General features: G+C 42.3%; 1 protein-coding gene across 1 annotated transcript in view; it reads left to right on the top strand.

Annotated features, from left to right (window-relative positions):
- The first annotated feature begins 7,362 nt into the window (after positions 1 to 7,362).
- ALDH1L2 (aldehyde dehydrogenase 1 family member L2) overlaps positions 7,363 to 12,913 on the top strand; it is a 53,808-nt gene continuing 48,257 nt past the window's right edge. Inside the window, exon 1 of the mRNA XM_090043178.1 lies at positions 7,363 to 7,541. Within this exon, the coding sequence (XP_089899304.1) occupies positions 7,491 to 7,541 (51 nt within the window). The 5' untranslated portion in view covers positions 7,363 to 7,490. The remainder of the gene's footprint in view (positions 7,542 to 12,913) is intronic.

Here is a 12,913-nt window from a genome sequence, read left to right on the forward strand (position 1 = left end):
CATGAATGAGATGAGAAGAGCAAGTCCCATATGCAGTAGATTTAGCATGACACTAATGTCATCAGTTTTCTTAATAGGATTTTTAAGTCACTAGAAGCCTTTGAAGTTATTAGGGTTGAAAACACCAAATACCCTGCAGCATTGTGCCCTAAATTTGTTCAGTATTTGCAGGCAGTACCTGTGACATTTGAAAAAGTGTAGGCAAAACTGGCATGTAACAGTGTGTGCCTGAAGCCATTTTTATAAAGAGCAAGTGAAGAGCTTTCTGGGTAAAATTTCCTGAGTGAAGCGGTACCCATTTATATCAGTAAGAAATATGGTCCAGCATATCTGCATCAAAACAGGTTATGCAATACCTTCCCTGCAGAACATTTACTGCTTGCTACTTTTGACATTTTGAATAAAATACAGTAGAAGGCCTGTCTGATGTTTCCATGGATTCAGAAAGAGGACTCAGGAAGACTGGTTTTGGTTATTCTGTGAAAATGAGTGCATCTTGTTTAACCAAAAAAGCCTTGCCAGCATTGTACTGCAAAGGAAAAGTATTTAGCCTGAAATGAAATTCGACCAAGGTTAGATAAAAGAAAGAATAAAATTAAATAAAATAAGAGCATTTCTAAAACAAGCACTGCAGAGATAAAACAAGAGATACAAGATTCTGGTGAAAACTTGCTTCATAGGCAGAAAAACACGTAAAGCTGCTAGAGTACAACATGTCTTACGTAAAGGTTGTCAAGCAATTAATACAGATCAAGAAGAAAGAGAACAAAGACTTATCTCTAATTAAAAAACAAAACAAAGCAAAGCAGGTATTTGTCAGTCTTTAAAACTGGAGAAGGATTTGGTGAATTAGTAATATTCAGAGAGATCTGAGTCTGACATACGACCCCAATTTTCTTCGTATTTATGAAAAGTCTTATTAAGCCTGGCTTACAGCCACAAGAAGCCTTCACAGAGTTGATTTAGTTTATCAATAAATCCAGGACACAATTTTAAAAAGGGACCAAATCCTGAAACATGGTGAGGCCCAGCAAGTTACCCTGATCTTCAGAGTGATATATTCCCATTTCTCAGGACATGGCCTTCCTGCATGACCCTCCGTAGTGCTGTACACATAGTGAAAGTCACTAAACATCTTCCACTGCCCCTGAAGTCAAGGGAAATAGATTATATTCATCAAGATTTGACCCTCTGATAGTGCTGTGATTTTGCATATGTGAACATACTTGTTACTTTTGTGCATGTGGTGGAACATGCATGGGCCAACTCTGCTTAGTGTTTGTATGTTTGTCTACATATGATGAAATATATTAATATAAACGATATAGGTGAAATCCTGCCCCACTGAACACAATAGCAAAACACATGTTGACTCCAGCAGGCCCAGGATTTCTCCCTAAGTTGCCAAGCTTCAAGGCCATCTTTTTAATATATTCAGAAGATAGTGAGGAAAACAAAAGGCTGACTCCTTATTCCATCAGCACAGGGCACAGAAGAGAGCCCTGGATTGCAATCATAGGAGCTGCTGCCGCTGCATGTTCCTGTATTGCCAGAATAGACTTTTCGGCCATTTTCAGATAGATCACTTCATCATTTTCTCAATGGCAGAAACATTAGCATGTGAACTGACTGTGAACTTTTGTAACAGTTCTTGCAATTCTGAATAAATAAGTGCTTCATTGGTCTCTAAAAGGGCATTTCTATGAATACATCATTCAGCTTCATCTCAGAAAAAGTCATAAGAGTGCTGATGCCATCCTTTCATTCCTAATCCCCTCGCTTAACCCCTGTATCCTGTAATTCTTCTCTCCTTGTAGCTCTTTATCACTATTGAAACTAAAGTAAAACCTCCATGATTGTCTTTACATCAACAGATAATATACGCCAGCTTCTTGCTGAAGAAAGACACTCATTAATTTCAATTATGTCTTTTCCCCTCTATTACATTGCTCTTTAATAGTCTATGAAGCAAGTGGAAATGCTCCTTCGCCTCAGCATGTATTGAGATGTGTTCTGGACTCCAAAATAAGTAATTAAAGTTGTAGTTATCTACATGTGCACTTGGTTATTGTTAGCAGTGGAGGTTTGCATGCAGTTCAGCCAGAAATGTTACATATTGCTCACCTGGAAATGCCAAACACTGCATTGAAGCCCAAATTTCAGTTCTTAGTTAAGTTACCAAAAATGTGATGTGATTTGTTAGCTATAGTTCTGAACCAAAGAGCTAGGATCTAAAAATGTTGAAATTTTTGGGAAGTTTGAATCCAGACTGAAATGTTGCAGCTCATACCTATTTCTAATGCCAGTCTATATAGAAGTAATTTCCACTTTACTGTTTGGAACTTGTATGTACGTGTATTGATAACAAAAACACATGTACTAATTCCTACTATTAGTTGACTGTGAAATTGTTCCTTTAACTCATGGAGCTGATGCCTGAATTTTTAAGTTGAAGGTATTATTTTAATGCTGCCTCAATGCTTTTGGCTTTCTTTTGCAAGAATAATTGTGTATATTTTAAACAGTTACGTATATAGAGGCTCAGATTGTTACAATAAGATCTGTCAAATGGCACAACTGTAAGATAGCTTCTTCAAAAATGCTAGTCCTGAAAAACATAAAAAAGCCCCACAAAGATTAATGGCAAGCATTTTGGTACAGCTGCACCTATCTTAAATCAAAATATATTTTTGTACAATTATGTTATGATATTTCAAGATTTTTATTATGCAATCTAAGGAAATGTGCGACAGGAAGACTTTGGCATCTAAATTCTCTAAACATCTTTTCAGCTCATTAGAATAAATTTGAGAAGTTATGCACAAAAGTTAACCAATAGCCTCAGCACAATAGTCCATATGTTTGAAAATCACGCAATAAGAAAATCTCTGAATTTTTTAATTAATATTCATAATTACTCTACCCTATTCTTTATAAATTTATACTATCACCGAAATGATAGACCTATTCAAACATGTTCTTTATATCCCTGCCATGACAGGCTTTTCATCAATTAGACATACTATTGGACATATTTACTACTTTGCCCAGTCTATTTTTAATATCCCAAATAATGGGAATTCAATTCATTATTCTTGAATATTATTCCATGACCCAATATATCTTGGACAGAATTTTCAAAAGTACCTGAGCAAGTTCCTGAGTATGAGAGTATCATGGAGCACAAGATGTTTAACAAGATTTAGGATCTTTAAGCTATGGTCCCACTCGGAGCACTTTGCAAGAACAGGTACATTTTAAGATGACGGACTACTCTAAGTATGCACAAGCTTATACCAGCAAAAGTGGCTTTATTGTTATAACTTACTCCAGACCCAAATCTATCCCCAAATAAAATATACTGGCAAAAGTGTAGGCTTGCTGATATAAATGTGTCTTTATTTAGGGCTTTTGCTAGCAGCTACTGGTCAGGGATCATGCCTTTTCATAACCCTGACTGACATAGCTGAAAGATGTAGTAGAGACCTGGCCTTAAGGCATAAGCACGTAAGCATTACCATGAAGTGTAGGGATTTACACTTATGTCTTCAAATCTATAGTAATTGTCACACGCAGGTTCTTATTTTGTGTTAAATTAAAGTTAATCGCCACATCTGCAGATAGGCTTTCATGTACTTCTGTGTAAGAGTACACACACTGGTAGTTACTGGGTACACCTACATGTGCACCTGACTGCACAGTTGTTACTGCTCAGTCCTGGTGGTGCACAGGTCTTTTCCAACCCTACTTCACAGTAGCGTCAGCATCACGGTTTGTGTCTGTTGAAGCTACATCATCACAGGAATGAACTACATCACTCCAGCTCACTGCTACAGTGATGCAGTGTCTTGTGTAGACACACCCAGTATGAGGCTACAGACCTGCAGCAAATTCTTGTCTGCATTTAACTCAAGGTAACTTGTTTGTGTGTCCATGACTGTAAGTTGTTAAATCATTTAAGAAGTTTTGAAAATTGCTACCACTTGTCATGAGAAAGATTTTTTTCTTGACACTGGTCCTTTATTTTCCCTTTCTTAATTCCATTCATATTCCCTGGCAGCACCCTAAATAATTGCTCCACCTCCTTAGGGCACTAAATATTTTGCTCTTAGTGAAATGCATTGTGAATAGACCCCATTTTACCAGCAGTTCACAAGACAGAGTGTGGTTGCTGCAGGCACCATGACTCTGGCAGTACAAGGGAGCTCTGTCATTTTAAAGTGGTGGCATATGCTCACCATCCTCTAGATAGTTCTACTGGTTGGTACAAAAGAGGAAGGACCACAGCCCCACACTTTGCTGTCCAGTTCTGTGAAGAAAGCTTTGCATACATTCCCAAAGCTCCTTTGCAGTGGCAGAACCCTCCCTTTTGCTGGCAGGGTTCAACCTCTTTAACAAGTACAGTTAGACTTCTGCTGATGTCCAGCATTTGGCATATGAAGATGCTCCCTCACCTTCTTGTGACTGCTGTGGTCTCTTCAGTAGCTGGTGGCTTCCCAGGATTCACTTGCCTGTGGCAGCTTAGCCTCTGCGTGGAACTGCTTGGAGCTGCCAGAACTGCACAGGAGTACTTACACTCTGTCAGTTTTTTGTGATTCCCTTATAAACCAGTTCCTTCTACTTCAGAGTTATTTTGGGTGCTTTCCCTTGCATTCCCTCCAAGTTGTTCAGTTTTTATTTTAATCAGGATTGAAGTGAATAACTCTACATGTGGCTACTCAAAAACCTTAACAAAATAACATATGCATGTGCTGAGAGTTTGCTGTTGGAGACTGAGTTTACATAAAACGCTGTGTGCAAATTCACTTCCTATTTCTGTACATCTGGAATGCAAAATGGCAGCTTACCCAAGCATATCTTTCATTGGAAGACTGCCCACTGCTCATTCAAACCATAGGGATCCTAGTTATGTGGTTGTTACAATTTTCTATTTCTGAGATTGGTAGATTAAAAACCATTAATTTGTTTCTCCAAGTGGTAGAAAGCACAACCTCATATCGTCTGTTGTCTTCTGTCCCACATCCCCTTAATGCTACTGCAGTTTGCAATTCTGTAACAAGGCAAAAGACAAAAGAATAATGTTATATGTGAGTGCTGATCCACAGTTTTTGACTGAATGCAGCTCATTTTCCTAAATGTCCTTTTTTGGGGCCAGGCCCATAGTATTGGGGGTCAATCTCTTGATCATTTCTTCAAACTCTCCCTTCCTTGTGTTTACTGAATCCTGCCTCGTTCGCCCAGCTTGCCATTTAATCTCTCCAGTTTTTCTCTTAATCTGCCCTTTTTTTCCTTCTTTCCCTACATTCTCCTTGTCTCCTTCCTCCTTCCTTTCTGACATGTTCCTTGGTCTTTCTTCATTCATTTTCCCCACACTGCCCTCAAACTGAAGGCATCTTTCAAGACATAAGGAATGAAGGAAAACATACCCCAGTCTTTGAACTGTATGGAGAGGAAAATAATACCTTGTAGAAATAAGGGGGGGGCGCCTTTTCTGGAGTGATTCCAAAGAATTATTTAAATTAAAAAAACAATTAGAAAACATACCTGGAACATGTTTTTATTTAGACCCCATTCACTAACATCCAGATTGTGGAGTTATCATGAGCTCTGAATAGCAGGGACATGCACAGCTGTGCTAGTCAGAAACATACCAAGGAAAGCACTCTCTGAAATTAATCAGAGTGTTACAATTCAGTTTTTGCACTTCTTATATTCCCTGAGGGATATAAGTTGGGAGTGGGTAATAGCATTCAAGCAGTGGCAAGTCTCTTCTCTGTACAAAGACTGGGGGTGTATTTTCCATCATTCCATACAATTTATTACATTACAGACAGCTTGTCTAAGGGGGCTCACAATTACACTTGAAAGACTTTTTTCCATAAACTCTAGATGGGAAAAGATGATCGAAACCACTTTCAGTAAAAAAATGGGCTTGATATTATATTATATTGCTGATTTTTCCTCCTGTGCTTCACTCGCCAATGAGCTCTCAGCTCGGACACTTCTTTTGGCTTTCTTGAAATGGTTTGCAAGTGCCTGTAACAATAGCATGACCAACTTCTCCATGTTCTTCTTTTCTTGCATTTGTTTGACAGGTGCAGGATGTGTCTCTGCCTGCCCTGCCACAGACCTGAGCACACTACTATTCTTAACAGTGATCAAACTGTCTGTATGTTCCCTATTCTCACTGTACCACTCACATACTTTCCCCTCAGATCCCCAAAGCAGTGATCTGTCATTAGTCCCTTTTCCACCTCCTTCTGCCTTACTGGAAGAGTAATCTTTGAAGACTCAGAAAACCTTCATACAGGTTTCCCATCTGCATTGCACCTACCAGGCCAAAATAAAAACGGCCAGGCTTGGTTTATCTTTAAAATCTAGGGGGTTAATAATAGACCTGGTAAGAAAAGCTTGTGAAATGCCATGTCTGTTTTGGAGCAAAGTTTCATTGCTGCCAAAAGCTTCCAACCTCTACTGGTTATTAACATTTCCATTGCTATTCTACTGCGTGGTCAAAAATAAAGCCCCTTCCCCCAGGCCTGCCAAATGCAGCACTCAGACAGCATGGGGCCGATTTAACAGCTGGGAGGTTTTTTGTAAAAAAGAAAAGGATGGTTTTGGGGCTGGCTCAGGCTACAGCAGAGCCTGGCTTGGACACCAATAGCGACTATGAATGTGAGGCTGCTCAAACTACAGCAGAGCTTGGCTTGGACACTAAAGGTGCCCATGAATTTGGGGCTGGCACAGACTACAGCAGAGCCTGGCTTGGACATCAATAGTCAGAGCCATCCCTAGGGTACGGCGAATTGGGGCGACTGCCCCAGGCCCCATGCTCCGGGGGCCCCCTGCAGAGCTGTGGCCCCTCCTGCAGGACCCGCCTGGAGCCGGTGCCTCAGCCCCACCTGCAGAAGAAGCACAGAGACCCCCCCCACTTTGCAGGGGTGCGCTGGCCCTGCGCAGTGTTAAGGGGGCCGTGCACTGGCTGATTTGCCCTGGACCCCGCACCCTGCTAGGGTTGGCAGTGCCAATAGTGACCGTGAATGTGAGGCTGCTCAAACTACAGCAGAGCCTGGCTCGGACACCCAGAGGTGACCGTGCATTTGGGGCTGGTGCAGACTAGGCAGAGCCTGGCTTGGGCATCAACGGTGGCCGTGAATACGTCCCACTTAGCCAGGGGCTGCCCCGGCTCCTTACACGCGACCCCCGAGTCCCTGCATCCTGGTCCTCCTCGGCCAGGTTCCCCAGGGAGGCTGAAGTGCTGCCGCCCCGGGGCGCAGGCCCCTCCAAGGCGCAGCGCTGCCCAGCCGGGGCGGCCCAGGCCGCAGTCCCCGCTCCCGCGGCAGGCGGCGCCGCGCCTGCGCCGGCACCGGGCCAGGGACCTCAGCCGTCCTCCCTCCCTCAGCCCGGTTGCATCAGACGAGCCGGAGGCGGCTGGGCCGGGGCTCCCCGCTGCCGCAGCGCCGCCGCCTCGCTCCCCGGCGCTGCCCAACATGCTGCGGAGAGGCGCTCAGGCGCTGCGGAGCCTGTCCACCACGGCCGCGGTGAGTGCGCGCGCGCGGGCGGGCAGCGAGCACCGGCCGGGCAGGGGTGCGCCGGCACCGGGACCCGGCGGGGCGGCGACCTGCCGGCCAGGGATGCTCTGCCCCTTCCCGGGACTCCCGGACAGCGGCCGCGGGGCTGCCCCGGGCATCCCCTGGGGTGGTGGGGCTCGGGGTTGCCACGTGTACCCTACTGCTGGTGTCTGGACGGTGATGCCAGCCCGTTACAAAGGTGCCATCGATAACAGCAAAAGGAGCGCTCTCAATGCACCCTAGGCAGACACGGCTCTTTGTGTAGATGGGATCGCTTTTATTAGACCAAGGAAATGGTTGGAGAAATGATAGCTCTTTGCAAGCTGTTGGGTGCGAACACCATTCTGCAGGCGTCTGGAGAGTCTGCCGCTGCTTTTTTGAGGCAGCTGATTGATACAGGGCATGTAAAACCCAGGTCATTCTCAGGGAGACTTAATTGACTTTTGGGTTTGCTAGCAGCACTTTCTTGTGACTGCTTGCCTGAACGTATATTCAGTATATAGGTAGATAGATAGCTATCAATTGATCGATATAATACATCTCATGTTCCAGGTCCAATCAGCCAAATCAGTTCCAAATCATATCAATTGAGCAGAATTCAATGTAGATATACTCATATCGTATCATATCATATCTCATGTTCCAGGTGAAATGAGCCAAATCAATTCCAAATCATATCAACTGAGCAGAACTCAATATGGATATATATATAATATAGATAGATATATATAATACATCTTATGTTCCAGGTCTAGTCAGCCAAATCAGTTACAAAACATATCAACTGAGCAAAACTCAATGTAGATATACTTATATCATATTATATCATATCATATTATATCATATGATATCTTGTGTTCCAGTTTAAATGAGCCAAACCAATTCCAAATCATACCAGTTGAGCAGAACTCAATCATTCCAAAAACGATATTGACTGAGCAGGCAGAATTCAGTCATTCTGAACACCTTGTATGGTTTTACACCTGTGAGCATCCTCCATCCCAGACTCCCATCCTGAGACTTCAGATACTCCCAAATCCAGTGGCAGGCATCCTAGGGGCAGGCCCAAGCCTGACAGTCTTGAGACTCAGATGCCCCCATTTGATTTTAGCAAATCCTTCAACTTTAATGACCCAGTTCTCACTTACTCACTGGCGGCTTCTAGTGAGCAATATATAGTAAATAAGAAGACAACGTATTGCATAATTTTTCAGTGTACAATAGTTTTTTTCAGCAAATACAGTAATTCTGAGCTTCCTATACAATAATTTAATACTTAAGACCTGGCAATGTGCTCTGAGAGCCTCTTCTGCTGCTTGTCAATGAGAAACAAAGTGCCTCTGTTTCCAGCCCTGAAAAAAGAGTTCCAAAATCCAGTGGCAGGGCAGGCCCTGCCCTTAGGACAATGGTAGTCAGTGCAGAAAGGACATTTGCCTGCCTGATGTCGGATTAAGCTCCAGAGGTGCCCTGTGAAGTTTTAGCAATAAGCCAGGATGCTCAAACTAAGCTCTTCTTTCTGGCCTGATAGTCATGTAACCCTGGAAATCATGTGAGGTGGCAGGATGCTTCAGACACTGGGTAATCCAGCCAGGAACATTCCCAGAGGCTGCTGTATTCAGTTTGGGTCTGATTTTTTCCCCCTGCTCCTAAACAGTGCTCTGTTTCATGTGTGACAGCATGATCAAGTGGGAAGACGGCTGTCTGCCTGAAAATTGATCTCCAGAAGTCTGGACTGAAATCAACGCCAGTAAAAATCTCTCTCCCTCTCCCTCTGCTCCCCTCTTTCCCTTACTTCCCTCCCTCTGCCTCACCACACCCACACACATACCCACACACACCCCAATTTCAGGGAACAATTATAATTTATAACATTGAATTGAATTTTCATATTATGTGTATGTGTGTGTGGGTATGTGTGTGCGCGTGTGTGTGTATGTATGTATATGTGTATACGTGTGTGTGTATTATATATAGTATGTATGTATATGTGGGTATGTATATATGTATGTGTGTGGGGGTGTGTGTGTGTATGTATATATATGTGTGTGTGTGTGTGTGTGTGTATATAGATAGATAGATAAATAGATAGATAGTCTTCCCTGTGTATGTTGCATCTTATGAACATGTTTTTCCCTCCTTAGTATTCGCTCTGGACATGACACTTACTTGCACTTGTAGGACTGTTAATATATGTAGGCCTTTTTATATTTATTTTCTTCTTGGTTAAATGAGTAGATAAGAACAAGAATGCAACAAACCCTGAAATATTATATATCATATTTCTCTGACCCCCCATATAATTTTGCTGCAAGATTCTGTAGACTCTTGTGTCAAGTGAGCTTGAAGAAGTTCTTTCAAAATAACATCAGTTTAAAATTCTGCACTAGGTCACTCACTCTGTTTTGTTTTGGGTTTTTTTTTAATAAAACAAGAGGAAGCAAACAGAAATGAAGACTGGATTTGTGACCTGATCCAACAAACCCCCCTATGTGTGGAATTTCCTTGAACTCAAGAGAAGTTGTGTGCATGGTGTGGGTTTTGCTCATGCTTTCTTTTGGGTACAACTTAAGTGATAATGCAGTACTAGTAAATTATCATATATAACCCAGATGTTAATGGAAAGTATATATGTGTCATATACATTGGAGAAATTGTCCAAGAATAACAGATCTTGGAGAAATTGTCAAATCCATAATGCTGCAGAAATCATTCTGCTTGCATCACTTTCCACATGTGTTGGAGGTTATAGTTGATACGTTGCCAAACTGGTTTTTTTTGGTGTGCAGTAATTTAGCAGTATACCTTGGTGTGTGACTTAAACATTTTTGCTTTTATTTTGTTATTCTACCACTTTGTACTTCAGCCTTTTTCAAGATTTCATCCTGTTTAATCCCTAACCATTTGCTAGCTTAGTACTATGTTATGCACAGAGAAATGTGGGGTCAATAATGACTCTGGGGTGTGTAACAGGGAACCCATATCCTGTTACTGGGAGAAGACTGGGGGACAAGCAGGGCCCTTTAAAAGCCTTTGCAGCCAGAAGGGATAGGCATTCAGACAAAAACTATATGGGAGGGGAGATGGACAATAAGGTTTCCAGGGAAATACCCCTGAAAGAAAGTAGCTGAAGCAGAAGAGGAGGCAGGGGTATCAGGAGTCACTGACAGTGCTGCTACAGGTGTACTGAAACCAAGCAGGGCTGAATGGACCAGTGAGAGAATGAGGAGAATGAGGACATCTCCAACAGGCTTCTGGGGAGCCTGGAGTGGAAGTAAGGGGAGCTCTAGCAGGCAGGCAAAGAAACCTCCTTTTTTTTCTTTGAAGTTCAGTCAGAGTGGGGATGATTTGAGTTCATCTTGTTCCTTTGTTTTTTGAGTACCTGGACAGGTTGTGCCTTTTTTGTTGGCCTTAAGTTTAATAACCAGAGGACTGGATGTTGGCTCTAGGGGTGGTAAGGACTAAGGTGACCATGCAGAGGTGCCTGAGAGGCATGCTGGGTTTTGAACCCTGCCAGGGGCAGAGGTGCTAGAGAGAGAGAGGAGAAGAGGGATATCAGGACAGGGGGCAATTGTCGGGGCCACAGTCTAAGCTCTGATAAAGAGAAAGCCCGGGACCAAGAAGCCTGGTCAGAGCAAGTGAGCCCAGGCTAAAGACCTACAGCCAGAGTTACCTATAGGCCGAAGTGAGGTGAGGTGAGCCTGTACAGGAGAGTGAAGGACAACTGAGTGACATCTGCGAAGCATGGGAGTGGATATGGGGGAGGCTGGAGGCTACAATTGGAGCCCTTTAGGTTTGATTAAGGCCACTAGAGTCATGAGGTGTGACTACCAAATTTGAGTTGTGCCAGCAAGGTATGAATAGTTCCAATGGGGCACATGAACCACATGCAGAAAATAGGCTAGGTTATGTTAGTTGATGAGTGTCCCAGAAACTTGAGACTGACTGAGTCTGCTAGGCATCAAAGAGATCACTCCAGGACTCAGGGGTAGCCTCCTAATTAACACAGAAGGAATATCAAGGCATGGCACGTGAGATAGAATGAGGGTCAAGAGTAGGGGCAAGACAAGGGTGGCCCAGAGGGGGTGTCATGGCAGCCCTCAGGACCCATCCTGCAACAGGGTCATTAATAACTCATGTTCAACATGAACTGACTTAGTGTTGCTTCACTGGAGCTACACTGATTTACAGAAACTCATGATTTATAAACTTAACTGGTGTGCAGCCCCATGTAATATGAGAATTGGATTTATACATATGTAAATTATTAACAAATAGAGATGCAGATCTGGAAGTATGGGATACTTATGTTGTCAAAAGTTTGCATGTTCATGGAAAAACTGTTCTTTTTGAATCAATATATTGAACTGTTTTTTTTCCCCTAAAAATAGTTTCAAAGACCTATTTACTTAGTTTTGATAACACTTGCTCACTTCAAACACAGCCTCCCACATTTCTCAGAAAGTTTTTCTTTCCTAAGTTTTCAAGCCAAAACAGAAAATTGAATTTCCATTGAATTTCCAAGTACAAACGACAGTTGTACAGGCAAGTTAGCTAGTCTCAGAATACTAAATGCAGAAACTTAAAATATGAAGATAGAAAACTCCATACACAATTTTTGCCTCCATGGAGCTCCCTTTAAAAGTTTGGCCATTTAAGGCTGCCTGTTAGATTACAAAACATCTTACTATTTTTTAACAAATATCATTTTTTCCAGTCACATCTTACTTTTTTTCCAAAGTAAAATGAGTTTTGATTCTTCTGATGGTTCTTAATCGATCTTCATTTGTGGATGATCATTGATATAGTTGGATATTTTTTGTTTCCTTCAGTAACTGTTAGTTTGTGTTTAATAATGAGTAAACTGAAAAAGGAAGATTATACAAATCTCAAAAGATCTTTTGTGTCAGTGTACTTGTGGTATGGTCCTAGGATATATTAATCAAAGTGTTTCTAGAAGAGTTAGGAAGTATTTATTCCATTGTACAAGGTAGTGGTGAGAGCTCATTTAAATGATGTATACATTTCTAATCACCCACCTGTAAGAAAGATGACATCAGATTGGAGCTAGGATGATCAGGGGAGTGAAGAGATGATCATAGGATGGAAACTGAAAAGTTTTGGCTTGTTTAGCATAGCAGAATGAAGTCTGAAGCTGCAAAAAAAATTGCCTTTGTGCCACCGTAAAAGTTTTTGTGGCATCATCAATCCCAAGCAAACAGATATCCACACTATGGTCAGGACAATAGGGAGTAAAAATTTGTGCTGCCTTTTGGCATTTGTCTTTAAGGTGGGAGAATGTGGATAGTCCAGAGCTTCCCATACTTTCCATCTTCCCTGCCTGG

The sequence above is a fragment of the Crocodylus siamensis genome, chromosome 4 (assembly GCF_052110815.1).
Source record: "Crocodylus siamensis isolate JL-2025a chromosome 4, ASM5211081v1, whole genome shotgun sequence".
NCBI lineage: Eukaryota > Metazoa > Chordata > Crocodylia > Crocodylidae > Crocodylus > Crocodylus siamensis.